We start from the raw sequence: 22,670 nt of genomic DNA, 5'->3' as shown, positions 1-22,670 counted from the left end.
TGTAACCCAGCCATGTGGGGGGGCATATAAATGGGGAGGGTTGATGGAGGTGAGAGGAAGGACTTTATATGTGCTATCAGAGTCCAGGGAGACTGGCCAGGTGCTCCCAGGTGCACTAATTAACCCGGCCTACCAGGAACCTGTAAGGCAACACAGAAGGACAAACAGGGAAACAAAGCAGGTCCTGGCCAAGGCAGAGGGGCGCCGATTAACCCCAGACCAGTCAAATTAAACATAATAGGCTATAAATGTACATTAATGCATTAACTGTAAAATGACATGGCTTCAGCCAGCCAATAGTACAACAAAAGGCACTGAATGTCACACACCTCCATTTCAGCATTGCTTCCACAACCTTATGTCACCTACTTACAACCTAGTACCAAAAAAAGCAAATTAGAAACAGAAGACAAAGGTTGGACACTGGGCATACAGTAGGTAACATACATAGATATTTGTCACTGTTACTAATAAGGAGTCTGAGACAATATGTCTGCCGCCATATTACCTGAACATCTCATGTACTTAATATCTAACCAAAAGGACGATAATAACAGTAAGATTACTAATCTCTGAGCCAGAACACAATTTTACAATTAAAATTTTTATTAAAAAAAACATAAAATGCAGTCGTGTAAATGCAGATGAACTTCAGCAACCATACAGCACTTTATTTATTTAATTTTGCATTCCTCAATTTTACTTCGTGGTTTTTATATTTTATTCCAAAGATTTTTTTTCTTTCTTGAAGTTCTTTTAAGCCTTTTTTTTCAAAAGTGCATTTTAACCAGTGTAGCTAAACTCAATCCTACTTGCTCCATTTCCTAGACGGTATTTAAGGTTCAGCCCAATTGTGACCCGCATCTCTAATTTTCTATGAGCCACATCTGACCTTAAATCTGGCTGCCACAACCCAGCCACAGGTGCGCCTTATATTGGCCAGCTTTTGCATGCGTTGCAACATTAGGGCAACATCTGGCCCACACAACACTTGGCAGACTCCACATCAGTCCCAGCTCGTGATTATTGGGCTGTACCTGAGCTGTAAGTGCTAAAAGAAGCCCAGATTTGGCTCAAACGTGTTTTCTGGGTCTGGTTTTCCTGCGTGGGTAGGAGCTTGTAATGTGAGATGTGCAACACTGAACTTTAAACCCACTTTTTTGTCACGTTCTGTGCGTTTAGTTGGGTTAGTTTGAGTTTTCTGTTGGTACTTCTTAGTTTATAGTTCTGATGTTTTCTTTAATTCTGTAAGTATACTGTAAATAGGATTTATTTTTATTAGGTTGTGTTTATTGTCTCTAATTTCTTTTTAATCCCTAGACTCTTTGTTTAGTTTCTTTTACTTTTTGCTACTTTAGTAATCTGGTTTTCATTAGCATTTATAAAACTTTACGTCCTTGTATTTTAGTTTAGTCTCTCTGTTTGAGTGTCTTCTCGCATCTTGTCATCAAGTCTTCATCTCTGTTGTGTGATTCCCCATTTAGTTACTTGCCATTTTGTTTTGTTGGTCCTCTGTCTCATGAGCCTCGTCATTAGTTTTAATCACTTCGCTACTGTCTTAATTAACTCTGCTTGCAGTAACTCCATAGTGTTGTGGTTTACACCTTTACTGGCCAAACAAAAAGATGCTGGTTTCATGAAGTATATGATGTTAAGCATTACATACTTAAATTGAGTTAAAACTGTTCAAGGAGACAAGTCTGCACAACTAAACACAAAAAGTACAGATAACTCAATATGAATAAGCTTCAAAAACCTGTTTAAATTAGGTTAACTTCACTCATTTGTGATAACATTTGCATTTACATTGTTGTAAGATTGTTGTTCTGTATGTGTTAGGGATGCTGCAGCACCATGAGCCACTTTACGGTATCTACCATTTTGATTTGAGGCACGAAGCAAGCAGCAGCTTCCTGATAGCGTCACCTTCAGGGTTCATACACCTTTTCCAGGGTCAAATTCAAGCACTTTCAAGGTCAATTTTCATGATTTTCCAGCACATTAACACTGGGATGCATATTTATTCAAATACATACATACATACTAAAAATTATTTTACATTTTTTAATCACATTAAAAAGATGGTAGTATGCCATAAGTCACTTGACAGAAAACAATAACTACTGATAGTTAATTCTGGAAACTTTTTTCCAGATTGTGAGCAAGTCCGGTTTAAAACAGCTCTTATGTTGCTGCCGCGGTGTACCTCGGTCTAACACAGTAACCTGAACAATCCATCAAAGTGACCAATCAAATTAGGCTTCATAGGCTCCGCCCAAATGGTCAAAAGTCAGTTTCTTCACAGTGTTGAATTCAGCTCCATGTGCATAAAGTTCCCTCACGAAAGCATAAACCTGCTGCAACATGCGCACACAGCAGACACCTGCGTGCGCCGTGTTTCTTTGTGCGCACAGCTGCTGAGTTCTACACGAGAGTTGTTGAATTTATTCTTATTTACCCGGGTTATGTTTTTTTCTCAAGTGTGACTTTTGACCTAAATATAATTCCATACTCATCTTATCCATATATCCATAATTTGCAGTTTTCCAGCGAACACTCATTGAAACAGCGACTCTCTGTCTTCGGGGGGAAGGGCGAGGTCTCAGACTGACAGGCCACGTGCAGATGTGCAGGCCAGGCGGAGAAATTTTCATTTTAGACTTTCCGACTCATTTTCTTTCTCCATCTCTTAAGGGAACTGTTCAAAGTTATTTTTTTAATTTAATAAAAAAAAATTAATAACAAAAAAACAGTTACAATTTCAAGCAGTTTCAAGCACCATATCCAAAATTCAAGCACTTTTCAAACCTTGAAAACAACATAAAAGCATTTTCAAGCACCCCTACAAACCCTGAACCACTACAGCCAGCTGCTTCTTAAAGGCACATGAAAGTTTCTGCTGTGTTTAGCAACACCTGTAATGTCAGCTTATTGTTTAGAAATGGATGCTATTCAGAGTGTGTCCTGCCAATGATCCTTAATGGACCAATCAGCAGAATGCGATCATTTTAAGAGCAAAATCAGCTCCACTGTAAGAAAAACAAATTATCAGTAATGACTTTGAGAACGCTAAAGTAAAATGTAGACATTTTTATCTAGATGTAGGTGTAAATTTATATTTAACAGTTTCACTCCATTCGCTTCGATTAGTTGAGCACTATTTCACAAACACCCCCTGCTGGGCCCCTGTTAAACTGCAGGCAGTTTCGATAAAAGTTGTACTGGGCGTCTCTTTATCTGGTTGCTGATCTTCTCAAAAATCCCACTTTTTACAGGCTTAATCAGGTTCTTTTAGGATATCCTGGAGTGGGGACTTTTTCTCTGATGAAAACAGCTCAGAATAGCCGAGCTTCATGAAGTATGAGCCACCCTCAAACAGCCCTCTCTTTCCTGCGGTGGAAGACCTCCATAAGTGGAGGGCTTCTTTTCTGCGTTTGACTAAGATTTCCTCAGTTTTATATCCAAAACTGCCACAAATCGAATCTATCTTGCTTTACTTTATTCTGTATGGGCTTCTTCTTTGGTACCATTTAGCTGATAAACTTCTATTGGAGATTTTTACAGGAGCACCAGCAACAGAGAAGCTGTTCCAGATCTCGGCAGGAGCCTGGTTCAGCACTGCCATACCATGACTCCACTGTGCCAAACGTGGTGTTTCGGTGGGAGTGAGAGGATAAAACGATAAATGCAAATTAATAAAATTCCACGCGGGGGGTCCTTGCAGAGCTGTCCAACATCACCGCAGTGCACCGAACCCCCTCTGATGGTGCGAGCATTGTTGTCTTTGTGGACGCTCTGCAGCTGCTGTATTCACTGGACGAGGCAGCGATGGCACTCTGTTCTCCTCGGACTCACACTGTCACCTCCAGTTCACACGCAAGTCTGCAGAAAATATCCACAGCACATCCTAAACAGACAGATATATGTTTTAATGTTCAGGATTTCTGTGTAGAGATCATGTGATAGCCCACATTGTATAGCAAAGACTGGAGCTAGCCAGTCACTAAGCAGTCTGGGAAACGTAGGACATCGCTCACTTTAAAAATAAGCATTTGAAAATTTCTGTGACCCATAAACACACTGCACAGTTACAGGAACACGGTTTTAATTACTATTTGATCGACAACAAGAACAATGACCAGGAGCCATTAATCGCTACAGGAGCGTCTTTGAAAATGAAATTTTTTGGGGTTTTTTTTTTTTTTGGTATCCCAGAAATCCTGTCAGCAAGAATCTCTTTATCAGCACCGCTACTCCAAATCTGTCCATTTAAATTCATTTAAAAAGGAGCTCAAAACTTAGCGTTTATATTCAGCTCAACATTTAGTTCTGTTTAACAACAGCTTTGTTTTAGCTATACGGTTAGCTAACATGTTTAACTGTTTATTCACGTTAGCCCTATTTCTACTATTCTTATATAGTTTTAGCTAACTGCTAACTAAAGTATTATATTTTATATATTTTACTAATAATTTTAGTTACCTATGTAGCTGCTTTAGCTAATTCCTCTTTTTATTATCCTGCTGGCTAACAGTTTCAGCAGTTTTAGCATAGGTTTAGTGGCTAAACTTTAAAAAATAATTTTCACATAGTTATACAGTTCAAATCATTTTATTTATTTATCCATAGTGTTGGCTAACTTTTTCAGCTACTGATCGATACCTTTATCATGTTAGGCCTTTTTTCTAATTTTAGTGAAATATTCTAACTTATACCTAAACTTTCAGGTTGTACATATAGGGGTCATTTCAGCTAGCTATTTATCCATACAGTTAGCCAACCATTTCAATTGTTTATCTACACTCACCTGCCACTTTGTTAGGTACACCTGTTCAACTGGTGATTAATGTAAATTTCTAATTAGCCCATCACATGGTAGCAACTCAGTGCATTTAGGCATGTAGGCATGGCCAAGAAAGTCTGCTGAGCATCAGAATGGGGAAGAAAGGATTTAAATGGCATCGTTGTCAGTCTGAATGTTTCAGAAACTGCTGCTCTACTGGGATTCTCCCACACAGATTTTCTGTAGGGTTTACAGAGAAGGGTCCTGAACAAAAGAAAATATCCAGTGAGCAGCAGATCTCTGAGAGAAAACGGCTTGTTGATGTCAGATACCAGAGGAGAATGGATAGACTGCTTCAGGCTGATGGGAAGACAACAGTAACTCAAACAACCACTTGTTAAAACCAAAGTATGCAGAAGAGCTTCCATCCATCCATCCATCATCCATCCATCTTATTCTGCTTATCCAATCATTCATGAATATATTTCAGCTGTCCTTTTTGACTGTGTATGCATTACTTTTAGTTAACTGATTAGGGTCAACCTGTTCAGGTCCAGTCGGTTCTTTACTTAAATGTGAACTCATTTTAGCTTTATTAGCTTCATGTGGCCCATATAGGCTATGTATGACTTCTGACTTTTACCTTTGCAACTTTTTGCTTGATTGCGTTTTCGCTCTGCAAAGCATTTTGAATCCATTACCCAAAATGGCCCATAAGTAAAGGCTGAGATATTCTTATGTCCCTGGAATATTTATGCATAATAACGGTAGGCAAAGGAGTAAGCACCAGGCAGCCAAAAAAGAAGACGGCACCAAGTCCAAAAGTAATGAATTAACAGCCCTGCATTAGGCAAGGATGCGTTTCTTTTTATCATCTTCTGCTTCTTCCCCTTCTTTTTTCCCCTCCTCTCTAGCACCGCTGGCACCGGGCTTCACCACCTGCTCCATGGCTCTTTTCGCTCCAGCCAGAATGAACAGCTGGCTGCTCTTCTGAAGCTCTGATTGGCTAATCCCTGCTGGTCACTTGCGCTTTTCCTCCCTGCGTGTCATTGAACTTTCTCTCGCTGAGTGCCAGGTCCGAGGAGTGTTTTCTCTCTCTCGTCTTTGCCCAGGCCCGTCCTTCATGTGCCCTGCAAATGGTCCGGGTGGCATATGGGGATATGTAAATAATTTAATGAGGTCAAAAGTGTGAGAGTCTCCTCTACTTCCCTGTCATCCAAACCATTTTCCATGGTATTGATGGTTAAATATGAAATATGCTTACTGGCTTGTCACCCAAACCACATTTACACCTGCTATAACATGCACCTGCATTCACTGTATACTTAATGCAAGCTGGAACATGAGAACTTCACCTTCCTGCACCAGCTCAAGTAAACCCTGAGATAATAAGAAGATCTGAAGAAGACCTGCTGACCACCTGTTATATGTTTCTGATGATATCAGTTTAAAACCTTTAGTTGAGCTTAAACACTGGGAACAAGGGGAAACGGCTAGCATAGCTCTGTCCAAAGTCCAAGAGTGTTCAACAATGCACCTCAAAATGCTCAAAATACCTGGTTCAGTGCACGCACGCACACACACAAACACCACACATATCCTGATTGCCGATGTCTGGCTTCTTGCCAGATACTATGAACTTCCTTCATAGTGAGTGAGCAGAGACCAAGACACCAAACCTGTCTCAAAAACTGCCACCAAGATGACCTAAAGGAAACAAACCAAAACACAAAGTAGTTCCTTGTGTAACATAAAATTGGAAAGCCAGCTCACCTCCTACAAACTCCAAAAGCAAGAGCTGCAGGTGAGTACAGGTGTGGCTGGTTGGAATGAGGGGAAGCTAAATGAATCTTCTGCCCGTATTTGGGATTCTTGCATTGAGGGTGGAAAAACTAATCGAAATAAAAGCACTAAACCTGTTAATATGGACGCTACACCTGCCTCTCAGTATCCTGTGCTTCACCAAGTGGACTGGCTGGTTCTGGGCAGCCTCCTCCTCTCTTCATCAAATGCAAAACTAGCACTGAGTCATATACTCTGAATATTTCAGGGACTAATCTGTTCTCCAGTGGAGCCCAGACTGACTTCAAAATGGAAAAAATGCCCCTCAAATCCTCAGTTGCAACCAAACCTCAAACCTATTTTCATTCACTGGCCTCCGACGTGTTCTGTCATGCTCTATCAGTCATATTTTGTGCATTAAAGCGTGATCTTTTTTTCCCTTACGTCTTCATTTTGCTGTTGATGTTTCATGCTCTGCCTCCCTTTTTTTCCATACTGTAACCCCTCTGCTTCTTGAAGCTCATGTATGCGCCAGCTTTGTGTTTTTAGCCCGGCGTATAAATAGATTTGATTGACAACCATCTACAGTATTTGACAAATGACCTTTGCTTCTCTCTGGGGATGAGGAATGCAGGTAAGGGAGTGAAGATGATGAATAATACAAGACAGACGAGTGTTTTCTATGCAAAACGAGTCAATTTTACTACTAAGTGTATCTGTGGAGGCAGCATAATAGCCTGAGGCAAAATGTAGACTTAGCTTTGGTCTATACACGGCCCAGCAGTGAATCATCAGAGCTCAGCTGTCCAAAATACACCACCAATCTGGCCCAGGCATATGGCTGCATGACACTCGTATGAATTACTACTACACGCCAGTGTTGTTGTTTTTCCTCCCTTTTAAATGTTCTATGAGCCGGGCAGTGCTCCCAACACCATTTTACATGAGAGCAGATCAGAATCACTGACCTGGCGCCTGAGACGCGTCACCAAACAGGTCTGCCTTTTTCAGCTTTTCAACACCAGAGAGCGAGCGAGGGGTCCAATCAGGTTCAGAGGTTTCACAGATCAGTCTGAATGACGTGAAAATGAATATTTGGGGGTGAAAAGATTGCGTTTAAAATACGAGACTTAAAGAGACTCTGAAGGCAGTAAAGCTATAGCTGCCCTGATGCTGTCACGCTGGGGTTTGGATAATGCTTTAGTTCAAATTTAGCTTGATTACCATCTGCCATCAGAGATGACCATTTTTTAGATTTTTAGGGTGCAGACTGCCAGATGGCATCTCACAGTTACTTAAAAGGTGTCTAACATTGGAAGCCAAGCGATAACAGTGCCCTTTTAAAGATTTGCAGTAGTGTGCAAAAGTCTTGAGCCACCACTTGTTTCTTTGTATTTTGCTTCCAAGCAGCCAGACCTTCTTGTCATTTTCTGGCATGTTCTGGAGCAGAAGACCTCCAGGCTTTCTGAAGATCTTTCAAAGTTCTTCTCTGGACATTGCCTGCTTTTTCACTCATTTTTAGTCCTGTCCATTTTTAGAGGAATGTTTTTTTTAGCCACTTAACACTGACCTATGAGTCATTCAAGCATTAAAAAAGGCACTTCAAGGGGTGAACTAGTGCTGTATTTACACATAACAAACAACTTAGTAAAGAACCAATTTTAAATTGTATCTTTAGGCACTTTGTTACTAGCAGCCTGTCACCATTTGTTCCTATTTGTTTAGTTGACTCTATGAAAAACACAGTTTAACAGACATAAAACAGTATTTTTGCACCAACAAGGTGATTCCCAAAGAGCTGTTAGCTGAAAACCTCCATGGTGTGCAGTGTGTCCTTAAAAAACTTTGTCCTTAAGAGACAGGAAATAGAGAGCACTGCAGCCTTCACATTTGAAAAGATGCAAGTTTTACGTTGAAGGCAAACGTTCAACGTTTCCAGTTTGCGCTGCACTTTTTTACAGTTTCACCACAGCTTGGAGAGCTGCTGGTCAGTGTAGACAAGTCCATCACTTCCAGTCAAACTACAACTGCACCAATCCCAATGAGCTTTTTTCCAGCCATTTGAGGGCTGTGCATTTTCCCCCAGTGACGGGTGGTTCCCAAGGGTTTGCCAACTTTAAGCCCTTATACAGTTGAAACGGGTGAATTATTAAAAAAAATTACCACCTGTACAGTTGTCACAAAGGAGGAAATCAGTTATAGAGACCAAAATCATTTTTATACCTCTCTGTAAACATGTTTATTTCAGCTGTAAAGTTGGACATCTTAATATGGAGTCTATAGGGACTGACTCACTTTTGAAACCAGCCTCTAGTGGCCACTGGAGGGACTGCAGTTATTGGCGGTATTTATTAATTTATTTATTCCTGTGTGATGTGCAGCTTCAAATTTTAAAAGGAGCAAATTTCAATTTTCTGTCAAAACATATTTATAGAAAAATGGTAATACACACACACACACACGCACATGCACACACTCACACACAAAAATCAATAGAGGGCACCATGATGCAGCTTGATTGCAATTAAAAGCTGTCCTCCTCCGGGCCTACAGCTAACAGTATGAGACAGTATTGATCAGTAAATGTAAGAGTAGACTGGATCAACATCAGTGTCAGTCAATATTTAAGCGTGACAGTAGGAATTCATAAAAATGGGAGAAGAGAACAGGAAATAGATGGCAGAAACACTTCAGAAATCAGTGGACTCTGATGTAAACAGAGGTGGAAAATCTGTTTCTTTCTTTCACACCTTTTTTTTTCTTCTACATGACCTGATAAGTTTAAAGTCTCTCCTCTTTTTTTCCCCCCTATGTTTCCAATTCCTTCTCTGCCTCCTTTCCTTTAGGGTTGCAGGAATGTTTCATCACTCCCATCTCGACCTTTGACCTTCCCCATTAGTGGTTTGTGAAGTCAGAGAGTGGCGAACTTAGGCTTGTACGCAAGTCTAATAGATGTAAAATGCAGAAGTAGAGGAAAGTTGAAAATTTCTTCCTTAATGATAGTGATATACTCCAGAGGGTTCCCTCCTCTCCCGCTCATTTTTACGCATGTGTAATTGTCCAGGCGGTTCACGGCACATTATCAAATTCATCAGCTAATCATTTAAGACCCCCTCTTTTATCTGCAGGATGGTCCGCAAATGATCCGATGGCGTGCCGATCGATAGCAAAATCGGGATATGCAAAGCGCGTTCTGATGTTTGGCATCGCTCAACCTTTGGTGCTTTCATCTCGGCCTTTTGATGTTGCTTTTAATCTGCATAACGCCGCGTGAGTGGATGATCGAGGCGAGCGTCTCCTCCACTGGAGAGGACTCCTCTGCTGGAGTCCACCTGTCAGGGTGGAGGCAAATTTTAAAAAGAGATTCGGGAAATGAAGAGCTGATCTATGGGTAGGAAAATAAATGTCAGAAAACCGTGGAAAACTGCTGGTCACAGGTCCAACGTGACGCCTTCAGACGTCTTCTTTAGTCTCACCAGGAATCCAAAACAAACCAAAGCTTACACGCATCCTTGGAATATAACTGCAGAATGTTTTTGTTATATAACAAATTATAACTTCTTTTGAAATCTTTACCTTTATTTTGAAGGAAAAGGAGAAAATGAATCAGTCCCTGTTTAGAAATCTTTGTAATGTGCCTAAATAGGTAGAGCCATTTTTTTTATGCTTGATATTAAATAACCTAGTTAAAAATTGGTTCACATATTTGATTTTTACAGGGATTTGTGTCTCTTCCTGGGGATCGTTCCCTTTGTAGGTGACCACCACACAATGAAGCCACTACTAAATAACCTCATTTAGATGGTTAAAATTTGTTGTCAGCTTCACAAACTCAAACCTGTTCAGGCAGATTGCAGGATAGCTCAAGTTTGGATTATCAAAATGTGTGATTAATGGAGGTCTACTTTTGACTTTCACCATTGAAGATGCTTTAAACGAGTTTTAAATGTTGTTATAATTCAAAATAAAAGCTTCAAAATGTGTTTTTAAATGAAATGCTAAATATTTTGTACACACTCATAAATGTTAAAGGGACAAGTCAGATAAAAACACATATCGCACAAAAAGTTTAGTAATTTACCAAAACAGCTGATCAGCGTAGTTTTCCCTAAATGAAGAGGAAGTATTTGGACTATTTATAGGTACTATTTTCAGTGGCGGATTAATACACACTGCCTGCAGCAGTGAATTTAATTATCAGTTGGTTTTTGGTCTTTTTAATGGATTTAACAGAATATCTTTGGACTTTTTTTTTTAATACTTGCTGTTTAAAAGTTTGTTTGTCGCTTGAAAAATGATTAAAACACTGATAAACGCACGATATCAGATTTAAAAAATTGGGGAATAATGCAGGTCACAGGTTTCAGGTCCACTGTAAAGCCTTTAAATCTAAATGGCATTTTTGATTATTATATAAATTATTATTAATATTATTAGATAACTTACTTGTAGCGCCTCCCATCAACTCACGGTGCTTTTGACAGTCGTATAAGTTGTCAACATTTCAAAATAAAGGCTTCAAAATCTTTAAAGATGAAGCCTTTATGTTCAAAGCCTTTAGAATATATCTGGCATTTTTCTCATTGGTTTCGTATTGATAAATTCTAAAAAAACAAACAAACAAAAATCACATAGATACATTTAAAAAAAAGCAAGTTACTGCAGTTTTTACCCTGACAGGAGGAAGCGGTGCATGTCTTTTGTTACTATTTTCAATAGCAGATTGATACATATTTGCTACTCCAGTTGTAATAGGCTTTAGAATATTTCATTGTTTAAATGCTGGTGAAGAAAATGCAGGTGAGAGTTTTTGGCCTTTTTGTCTTGTTGTCCTCATATTTAAAAATGATAAGTCTGTCATTTTTGATACTGTCAATAAATTCTGTGAAGACTTCAAAATAAACTTGGTGTATAGTTCCATTAAAGAAGGTTATAACTTCCCTTATTACTGAAACAGGAGGAAGTTATGCATTTGCATGTTTTCTTTTTTATTATTATTATTATTTTGTTGTCGACAGTGACAAACAGAATATATCTGGCCTGTATCCTTTAACTTTACTGGTAGTCACTGATTTAAAAATGTGGAACAAATGCAGGTGAAGGTAGTTTGTGGCTAAGCATATTTAAATGATATCTGCATTTTTATTACAGTAAAAGTCTGTTGAGACTTCAAATTTCCCAAAAAGAAAAAAAAAAAACAGCTAAAATAAAAAAGCTCAAGAACTTTCCAAAACAGCTGCACAACAACTGTAGCTCCTCAACCACATCACTAACAGGAGGAAGTAGGACATTTTTTATGAACTATTTTAGGTGGCGGATTAACACACAGTTGGTGCTCAGTTCAGTGAGTGTCAGCAATCAGTTTAGTGCCATTCTTCAAAGTAAAAGCTTCAAAATGAGTTAAAAATGAAACTTTTAATGTTTTAAATCCTTTGAATGTGTCTTTACTTTGTGTTTTCTTGTCTTAATCAACATTTAAATGAGTAGTAACTGCAGCTTTTCAACAACAGGAGGAGGAGATGCAATCGTTAGGATATATTTTCAGTGGCGGATTGGCACACACTAGGTCCTCCAGTTAGTACGATCAGCTCAGCGAAACAAAGCGAGTCATTTCAATTATTAAAAATGATGAAACTTATGAAACTTTCGATGCTCAAGTCATGGAATCAGTTCAATGAAACAAAGCTGAAATTACCTGAGACGTTTATCAGCTCAAAATGTCACACTTCAAAATAAAAGCTTCAAATATGTTTAAAATTCTGAATATCTCTTCACCTTGTGTTTTCATGCCTTAAACCAGTATTTAAATGATAAGTAATACCTATAGTTTTGCTCTGTACTATCCTCAGTGGCAGATGTTTGGTGTTGCAGACGGCAGGGCTGGGCTCAGTTCACTTTGACCCATCACGATGCCGCTGAGCACGCCTCACCATTTGTGAATAAACACGAAGCGCTGAGGGTTTGGTACTCTGTAATTTGGCTACTTTTATTCGAGCAGGGTCATTTTCAAGAGAAATTACAAATTAAGAATTCAATAATACTTTTACAAAGACATTTCAGGAAAGATTCTTCTTCAGTCATGATATCATACATAGTATTTAACAGTCCCTCTTCATTTTTTTTAGCTTAAAAAAAGAAACAAAGATGAAGAAAGTGGAATTTTTCAGTCGAAAATACAGTGTTTTCACAATTGTATAAAAGTTCCCAAATTTGGAATTTTCCAGTAGCTGGAAAATAAAGGAAAAAAAATAAAAATAAAATAAGATTAAACTTCGCATTTCACAATGTTTCAAAACACAATAAATGCTCTCTTTACGTAAAATTTGCCCCTATGATCGACACCATGTTCCTTTTTACTAAAATATATCTATATATTGAAGAACTATAGTACTGTACACAACAGTATGAAATAAATAAAATTAGGAAATATAAAATGGGCCACATAAATAATGTTTTTTTTTAACCTACAAATAAATGAAATGCAATTTGTTGTTTCCAAAAAAAAAAAAATGGTTTGGTGTAATACTGACAAAGAAAAGAGGTGAGAAAACATTGCACAACATAATGTAAACTAAAGAACTGCTGCCTATAATACTGACACGGGTGCTTCAAAGAACAACGGTGAACCATTTCATCAATACTGAAGCTGGTGAAAAAAAGTAACCTTCCTTTTACACAATACGAGGGTGGCACTTGCAGAAAACACACAGGTTAAAAGGTTTGCATATAAGGCTTCTTTTTTCTTATCAAAAACACCTTACAAAGGCTTTGTCCTTCTTTTTTTTTTTTTTTTGCCCCTCCCCAAACAACAACATCTGTCCATAAAACTGTATTTTCCCTTAAAATGAAGGTTTCTTTAAAAAAAAAAAAAAAAAAGAAAGAAACAAAAAGGAAAAAAAGCTCCTTCACACAGTCTTTGAATTTAAATTCCTTCATTTGATTCGAGAGGCCTAAAACAGTGTGGCTGGAGATGAAAACTAAAGACGACACCGTAGGTAGGTTGGTGATAACAAAGGTAATACCGAAGGACTGTAGTAGTGCAGGTACTACTGCTCTTTTTCCAACACTGTATAAATATATACATAGGCAATACTTTTTATTATTTTTGTTCATGATTATAGAAGCGGAGTGCAATTTGTACAAGTCACTAGTTGTGCTATAAATACTATGGAACACAGGGGTTTTTATTTGAGGAGGTTAGCACCACACATATTTTTAGGCCTTAGTACTGTACATTTTTTGAAATGTATTCATTTATTCATTGTTCGGTTTGCATAATGCAGCTTATTTCACAAACCCAAGCCTCCCCTTCCCCTTCAATGCCTCCTCCTCCTCCTCCAGATTGATTTTTGAGTCCACGCCGAGGAGTCCGTCAAGCTTCCCGGAAGCTTCAGGCACGTGCACGTACAGCTTAAAACACGGCGTTTTAAACCGAGCAGGTAAGAATACTTGAACCGAAAAGAGAGAAACTTAAAAACTTTTTTTTTTTGTTGTTGTTGTTGTTTTTTTAATTCTTAAAGATGGGAAGCTTCTGAAGTGTCGCCGCCGATTACACGCCATCCTCCATCGCGTCCTCGTGATCCGATTTGGTTTCCGTTTTGCCGTCCAGCGAGCTATCATCCATCGAGTGCTCTCCGTTTTCCTCCTCGTCCCTCAACGTGTCCGGGTCCGTGTCCATGCTCTTGCTCTCCTCCTCCTCCTCCTCAAACTCGTCATCCCTCCGTCCAATCTTTGCGTACGTTCCGTCCACTTCCTTTCGCCCTCCCTCTCTGATCCCTCCGTTTACCACGTCGTGCCTCAGGATGGCCTCACGCTCCGCCAGCTCTGGATAACCCTGAGGAGTCATGCCCTGCAAGTACGCCCTGCTCATGAGCAGCTCGGTGGGCTCCAGGTGGCCCTTCTCGCGGGCCTCCCTCTCGGCGGCCTCCCGCTCCTCGGCCTCCCGCTTGCAGTAGGAGTAGCGGTGATTCATGTGCTGCGAGTAGGAGCCCGAGTGCGAGAACCTCTTCCCGCACTTGTCGCACTGGTAAGGTTTCTCCCCCGAGTGCAGTCTGGAGTGCTCGATGAGATGGTGTTTGTGTTTGAAGGCTTTCTTGCAGATCTGGCACTGGTGTGGCCTCTTGCCTGCAGAGACACAAAGAACAGAAGAAAAAAACGGGGGGACGTGAGAGTCGGCCTGCCTTGCGTATCCTGCAGCCACAGCAAATCACACACAAGTCAGAATCAAAGCAAAATGTTGAGGAATAACTCTGATGAATTGGATGGCATGGAGTAAAAATGACATCACGGAGCATTAAATCCAACTTACGACTTTGGGCTATTTGTTTATTCAAATTGGGAGCACGATGAGAAAAGTGTGCTCGCATTCACGGGCCTACATTATGGAAATTCCCCTCCCGCGGTTGAAGCATGGAGAAACTCAACCGCAACTACTTATTTTAGGCCCTGCGTGCCACACTGATGAATGCAACATAAATAAACTACTGCAAAGCAAACAAACAGAGCAGGCGACAAAGGGGTAAACAAACCCGAGATGGGGCTGTGGGGTGGGGGGAGGCTCCAAGGGGTAACCCTGCTCATCTCCGATTGCAATTCGAGTTCATGACGAGGCCTGACCCTATATTAGGTTTTGGGCTGGAGCTCCTTGCCTACCAAATATGACGGCACGGTTCAGATGCCAAGCCAGAAATGAGAAACTCGAGCCGGCTGGAAGCGCGGGGTGAGATAGCTTTATGACACAAGGCCTTAAACTCTCTGGTTAAATGGCACTTTTTCTTACACTTCTTCACCTAAAAAAATACCTGAATGCTTTTTGAGTAGCTACAAAGAAGCCTCTAATTTTGGCACTTCCCGCACTGCTGCTCACCATGTGTGGAAATATGGTTTCCTGCCTCGCACAAATCACAACTCCCCCCTCTGACAGCTCTGAAACTGCACTCCAGGTCTAACATCTGGCTCGATATTGTTAAAAACACACCGCGACGCATCAGGACTAGAGATAACACCCCCCCCCCCATTTTTTTTTCTCTTTTGAATAAAAAGGAGTTCTGATGGTGCACCCCCCCCCCCTTTCCTTTTATGTCCAACCAGATAACACGAAGGCTGTATAAAGCACAGAGCGCTCCTCTACAGATAGTGGATAAAATAAATGATGCAACTTAGTGAAAGAGGATCTCTGTATAATAACTATAATGAAAAACTTGTTATCAGTGCTCTGAAGCTTCTAAGCGCTCCTCCGCTGATGTGATCTATCGCCAATAATGCAGCCGATAAAGGCATTACGGGCCCTTTTGCTGGCTTTACATATCTAGGTGAATTGATGTGTGTCTTTTAAGATAGCAAAGTGGCTCATACAGGAGGATATGATTGGAAAATAAACAGTACAATCCTTCCTACACCTGTGTTAATTACAGAAAAGAACACACAAACTCTTTACTCATTCGCTGGATCTCAACCCTGTCAATGAAGAAGCAAGTTAGGTGTTGGTTTACATATACAACTTAAGGGTCAAACAGAGAAGGAAAGAAGGAGGGAAAAAGGGGGTAACATAAAAAAAATATATATATATATAGATATTTATTAAAATATATTCATACTGATAAGATTTGGCAACACAAACATTTAAAACATAAAAAAAGCATGGGGTTTAAAATAAGGGTCTAGAACAGTATATACCTGTGTGTTCATATTTGTGTCTTAGAAGGGAACTGCTCTTCTGGAATGTTTTGTCGCACAAGTCACACGCGTACATACCACTTTCAGTCTTCTTAATCTTCTTCCGCGACAGACAGGAGTCGGGGTCTGTCATGTCGTCCAGCCCTGACATGTAATCTGGTGTACCGTCGAGCAGGTCCCCCTTAAAAAAAAAAAATACAAACAAAAAAAAGAGAGAAAAAGGAAAAAATAATAATGAATTTGGTGTGATAAAGTATTCCTTTAAAATAAAATCATTAGTAAGTTTTTTTTTGGAAATTACCTTGACAGGTTCCAATTTTTAGCTTTTATTTGTTATTGACATTATTTTCCTTACATTTTTAGCTGTTGAATGACATAACTAAACTACACCTATGTGCTAAGTGCTAAACTATAACTTCTCACTTTACCGAAAAAATACCAAACTTTGATGAAATATAAAGTATTAAAACTATAAAGTCTAAAAAAAGCGTGATAAATTAAGTTTGTTTAGCACACAAATGTTTCATATGTTGGAATTTGAAGTTTTTCACCAATTAAATTAATTTTTAAATGAGTTTACATTCTTAATATGACTTTAAGATAAATTCATTTGTAGTTATCTTGAGCCATCAGACTCCTATGTTAACATGCTAATTGCTAAGCTAACTGTTACTTGAAGTGAAACTGCAAATGCCACATGTTGCTCCAAGACCATGCACTTTAAAGTTTCAAAAAGTGTGTTAAACTACATTTATTTAGGTAACACATACAATAAACATGGCTTTAGCGGTTGGCATTGCAGATTTTAACCTATTTAAGAGGGGTTTTAGCTTAAGCTACTGTAGCAAAAAAGCTCATATTTGTTGCGGGCATTATTGCTAATCCAGTGTCTTTGTGTTTTTAGTTGAACATAAAGTTTATTTTGACTAGAAAGCTATAAAATCTATAAGCACTTAAATTATTTTAAAAAGTGGTGTCTACTTTTTTAAATGTGAAAAAATTAAATTAGTTGTTTTTTTTTTTTTTTTTATAATGTGTGTGTTACTAGAGTTTTTGTTTTCCCAATAAATCGACCTTGGTAGAATAATTTGTTTTATACTGGTAATTCAATTCAGATTTTCAGCCATATATCCGCTTAACATGACTTCTATAAAACTTATTTAGAGTTAAATTTAAAAAGAAAAAGAAGATGACTGTGTACAACTACTAATTTGACAGAAATCTCAGGTAAAAAGTGAGGCTCAAGAATTTTGGATATAATTTGTAGTTCTATTTAAATTTAAGCTATGAAAAATATTGATATGACTTTATTAAAAAGTTCACACAAAGTTGAAGAAGAAAAAGGGATAAGCTAATTGCTAATCTAACTGCTAGCTGCTGGTTAGCCTGTCAGTTTGTTTTAAAGATGTTTTACCAGTGCTTTAAACAGTTTTGTTGCTGACATAATCCTGAATGAGATTTTCTTACAGTGAGTTTAAGCTAGAATCTTTTTATATGACATGAATCTAAAGTTACTTGCATCATAGTCAAAGATCACGTGCTAATTTAAATTAACAGCTAATTTGAGGGAAGTCTAGAAGACCAGATTTATTTTAGAGGTGAATATCCACTTTCCTTTAAACAATAGCTGTTGAATAATAATAAAAATATCTAGTCTGATGCCATTTGTACATACATAAAGCATTAAACCAAAGTGTTCCTCCCAAACAATCACACAACGCTGCATGTTCTCATGCATTTTTGATTAGCAGCACATACCGGCATTTATTTCTTATAAAACTTTCAGCTCTGCAGTAATATCGCCCATCTATAACTGACAGGCCCCTCATTATGAAACACAGCCATAATGGTGTATTCAGTGTGGTCTAATTTTGTACACGAGCGTTAATTCTGCACATTCCTTTAAAATTCTCTTTTATGATGAAGATTAGTCTTAAATATGAATTGATGGAGAACAATATTACAACATTAGAGGAGGCACAGTGAGCCATTCTTGACATTGCAAACTCATATAATGATTAAAATCAGAAGGTGCACCTTAATGGCCAATATTGAGCTACCAAAGCTTTTTTAATGAATATGTGTGTGATAATGTGAGGACAGTGCTGCACTGTGTTTTAAGAAGGGACCACTATCACTCTGCAATCAATTTGAACTAAACGCCTGTAGCTGTATTTTTAAAATCTAATTTAATAACTTAGAATAGGAAACATTATTAATACTTTTTTTCATCAAAATGGTTCCCTCTATGTTAAACAGCCTTCAGCATTCACTGGTAATGAACATGGAGACTGTGCATTATTAATCCACATGTAGAAGCTCATTTTGGCTTTGGCTCTCTTTAAAATGCAGCAAAGTTGCAATGGGAAATTTCAGAGAAGTGCACAGCTCCGGGGCTCACCTTTGTCATTTTTACAAAGGCCTTTCACCCATATTTAATAACAAAGTATGTGAGTTCAGGCCAGCTCTGGAGGACGACTGGAGTCGGGAGCATTAATGTACTCCAGCGGGTAAAATTTACAGTGCAGAGTGGTAACAATTAGAGCTTTAACGAGATTAAATTTTAGGGCCAATATGGGTCCTGTCATATATTTGAACCTGATGCTGTTTGATATTTTGTGCCAGTGTTTTTTTTTTTTTTTTTTGAGGGTAAAAATTAAAACACCACTAACATTCATAAATCTGCAAATGAAACTCTGGTAGAAGGGCTGGAGGCTCATTAAGGCAGGATGAGATAATCCAGTTAAAATGAAGTCAAGAAAGCAGGAGCAATTTTTTTTTTTTTAATCACTGAATGATATTATTGCTAAAACAGCTGAACACAAGCTGCACAGGCCTTCCTTTTCTTCCACTAATGACGCCTCACTTTTTCCACCCCGAGGTTGTGTCACAGCTGTTTATCTCCATCGCCTCTGCCAGTTCAGTCTACCTCAGGTGAGCGTTTCACTCTCCTGACTCCTGAGTGGTTTTTTAATTAGTACAGAAATGAGTTCAGATCGTTTTAGAGTATCGGAGTGAGCCTGGGGCTTTCACAAAACCACAGGTGGCTTATTTACCTGGAAACCTGGTTTCCGCTGGTACTTTCTCCTCTGCTGCATCTCGGCAAAGGTAGCTGCCCCTGCTGCATAAGTGTAGGCCATGTGTGGTAGGAAGCCCATTTGATCCATGCCCGGATAGGGCCTAAGACCTGGTATGCTGGCCTGCATCGGGGGCATGAATGTGGCGGGTGGGAAAGCGCTCTGAGGTGGAAGCGATGTGTACAAGGGTTTGGCCGCAAATGGGTTAATGCCGAAGATGGGGCTAGTGCTTTTTTCTAAGTTTCCATTGTTGGTAGAGCCTGAGAAATCCTTTTTGAGATAGGCCAAGTTCAAAGGCTCTTCGAAGTGCTCTCGGGGAGAAGGGATGCTGTTATGGTCAATGGTAATGCTGTTGACTTTAGGTCTGCTTTTGACAGTCAGTGCATGCTTGGGTTCCTTCATGAGTCTCGGCAGAGACAGGTCCAGCGGCTCAGCCTGCAGGTCTTCTGAAGTCAAGCTGTTTGGAGTGTAGGAGCTGCTGTGAGAGTTTTTGGAAGAAGTGGAGGACAGATTTAGCGGGGAGGGGGTGTTGCTGCGGGAGTGGTCCAACTTTTCACCTGTGGGTTTGGCGTGGCTGCCGCTGAACTGGTGGTTTTTCAAATGTCTGAGCGAGTTGTCACAGTTGTTCACGTTGTTATGGAGCTCTGCTATGGAGGGGGATGTGATGCGGTCAGTAGGTTTGATTAGAGACAGTGGCGACCTAGCTGCCAAAGAGTCTTTTGGTGGAGTGTGGTGGTTATTTGTTCCGACAACCATATCCGTGTTGTTCCTGTGCTCTAGTGGTGGGGTCCTGTTAGTGCTGTATTCGTACATCTTTCGCTGCTCAAACCACTCCTTAACAAATTCCTGAGGAAGGCCGACCGCTATGGAAATCTTGAGCAGCTCCTCCGAGTTGGGATCCATGTTCATGGCAGAGTATGCCTTCAACACGGACATGTGGTCCCTGTAAGGGTTAAGAGGCCCAGTGAGTACCTTGTCAGACAACACAGAGGAGGGTAAGTGAGTGTTCTTCTCCATGAATATCCCTGGTTTGTTGGGCATCAAATTCTCACTGGGCTGCAGCACAGCTTTGATCTCCTCATTCATTTTACACAGGTAGCGTTCATGCTGATGCAAAGGTATTGGCCCGGGGAAGGTTTCTTTGCAATATTGGCAAGCGTAAGGTGTAAACATGTTTTCCTGCACCTTCTCATCCACACCTCCTTCAAGCATGTGGTTCGGTTTCTCTCGTTTGATATTGCTAATCTGTCTCTTTGAGTCTGTAGTCAAGCTCTGGAGGCAGGCTTTGGCTTCGTTCACTTTTTCTAACGTGTAGTCGATGATGCTTTTGGTGGCGCCGTTGTGATTGACAAGTGGAAGACCGACCTGAGGGCCCCCTGCCGATGTCAGCGCCTGTTTCTGCTCTTCTATCTGGGATCCCAGCTCCTTCATGTGGGCCTTGAGCTTGGACAGCTCTTCCGGCTTGCAGTCCATTTTCTGCCTGCACACAGTGTTGTCCACGATCTGGAGAACTTTCTGCACCTCGCTGAGGTTATTCCCCAAAGGACCTGGGTAGCTCAGGAGCTGCGACTCAAGTCCGGCCATTCCAAGATGCTGCAAAGGGCTCTGGGCCGTTGAGTGGACTCCCAGTGGGCTGTTTCCTCCCACTCCTCCATTCATGAACGGCCCAGGAGCACCAAAACCATGAGAAGCCATCATCAGTTTGTAGTCAAAGTCGAGCGGCTCCGTCTTAATGTTCAGGTGGTTGTTGTGCTCGGCAAGGCCGAGTGGCTTGCCGTTCTCGAGCTTCTGCCGCAGCTGGGTGATGGCGCTGTTGGTGGGGGAGGCAGAGGCAGAGGTGGGGGAGGAGCCTGTCTTCATGTTGCTGCGCATCCTGCCATTGACAGCAATCAGGCCGATGCACTTTTTGCTGCTTATGTGGGAACTGTAGGAGCCCGAGTGGGAGAAGCGCTTCTTGCAGTTGGGGCACTCGTAAGGTTTTTCACCTGAAACCAGAAAAATATGGATAGTTAAAGAAGACTATCAGGCTGAAATTAGTGGTTTATTTATTCATTGAGGCAGAGAAATGCACTAGAGCAACAGTTTTTAGATAGAGATGCACCAACTGATCAGCCTGTGACTGGAATCATCAGTAACCAGCCGACTGGCCTCAAACGTGTCTGATTCAGTTGCCAGTCTGCTGCAGCCTGATGTTCACTTTTTTTCATTTAACTTCATCCAAGGCTCTGCAAACATGCTATATTGATATGCGCAAAAATATGCAACATGCACTAGAGCCGGTAATCTGCCAGTATAGTATCTGCACTTTCCTGGTTTTCTGCCAAACGGAGTCAGTTTACAGATCTTCACTCTGTTTTGCATTGCCACATTTTCAGTTTAAGTAACCATTCTTCAACATTTATTAGTTCCAAGTCTGGCATCATCTACTCAGCTCGGTCAGCATTGACACGAAACAGAAATGCATGGAAAGCCCACTGCCAACCTGTGCTATACAGGATTAAAACATATTAGAAAAAGTGGGATGGACTGCAAATTATTTTCCTTTGATTTTATTTGTAGAAAGAAAGCTCTTGTCCAGTAAAGTGGGGGTGGGGGGGGGGGGGGGGGTATTTTTAAGATTTCCTTAACAGTGTCAGAAGATCCTGCAAACTGATGCAGCTTTTGCAAAGAAAGTTATTTAATTGCTAATGTAAATTATTTTGAGCCTATAGTCAAGTTTTCATTGAGTAAAGTTGCAAAAATAATTATATCAGCTGAGAAAAAATGCACTCGGTGCCTCTCTAATTTTATTGTAAGAATAAATGTAAAATTATAAAATAATAAATGGCTATAGCTCAGTAATAGGTAATCGGTTTACCCTGGTTTGGTTAAGAATATGATTTGTTTAGCAGAATAACACCTCTATAGTACATGAAGCAAGTTTGGAAGCAAGTTTTAATGTAAATATGTGGCAAAATAATGTTCATGTGTTTACCTCTTTACCACCCCAACCACATTCAGTTTGTATGAGGCCAATCAATGGACAGTTTTCATGACAAATAAACTAATAAATTCAATTCAATTTAAAAGCTTCACACAAATTTCTAAGCAACTCACCGCTATGAATCCGGAGGTGTTCCTTCAGATGGTGCTTGTATTTGAAGGCCTTGCCACACTCGGTGCATTTGAACTTGCGGTTGCCGGCCGCTTGGTTGAGCAGTTGGTGCTGCGAGAGAGAAAAAGAGAGAGAGAGAGATTTTTTTTTTTTAAAAGTACAAACATGGAGGGGGTAAGAGTTCAGTTCACACTACAAGCCAAATGGCTCCTGCCGCAAACGAAGCATCTTGGCTTTCTACTCCCACCTCCGTTGAGCA

General features: G+C 40.0%; 1 protein-coding gene across 5 annotated transcripts in view; it reads right to left on the bottom strand.

The window, feature by feature from the left end:
• Nucleotides 1-13,514: 13,514 nt before the first annotated feature.
• The window catches only part of zeb2b (zinc finger E-box binding homeobox 2b), a 97,774-nt gene continuing 88,618 nt past the window's right edge, over nt 13,515-22,670 (bottom strand). For 3 of the 5 annotated variants that reach the window (XM_030747011.1, XM_030746994.1, XM_030747003.1), the window contains 4 exons: nt 22,414-22,522; nt 19,297-21,302; nt 16,241-16,421; nt 13,515-14,689 (listed from right to left, as the gene is read on the bottom strand). In XM_030747011.1, coding sequence (XP_030602871.1) covers nt 14,115-14,689; nt 16,241-16,421; nt 19,297-21,302; nt 22,414-22,522 — 2,871 coding nt within the window. In that variant the 3' untranslated portion in view covers nt 13,515-14,114. The remainder of the gene's footprint in view (nt 14,690-16,240; nt 16,422-19,296; nt 21,303-22,413; nt 22,523-22,670) is intronic. The other 2 variants (XM_030747020.1, XM_030747026.1) reach the window with 1 other exon arrangement.

This window comes from Archocentrus centrarchus, chromosome 2 (genome assembly GCF_007364275.1).
Source record: "Archocentrus centrarchus isolate MPI-CPG fArcCen1 chromosome 2, fArcCen1, whole genome shotgun sequence".
Classification (NCBI taxonomy): Eukaryota; Metazoa; Chordata; class Actinopteri; order Cichliformes; family Cichlidae; genus Archocentrus; species Archocentrus centrarchus.
This window is presented reverse-complemented; position numbering and strand designations above follow the sequence as displayed.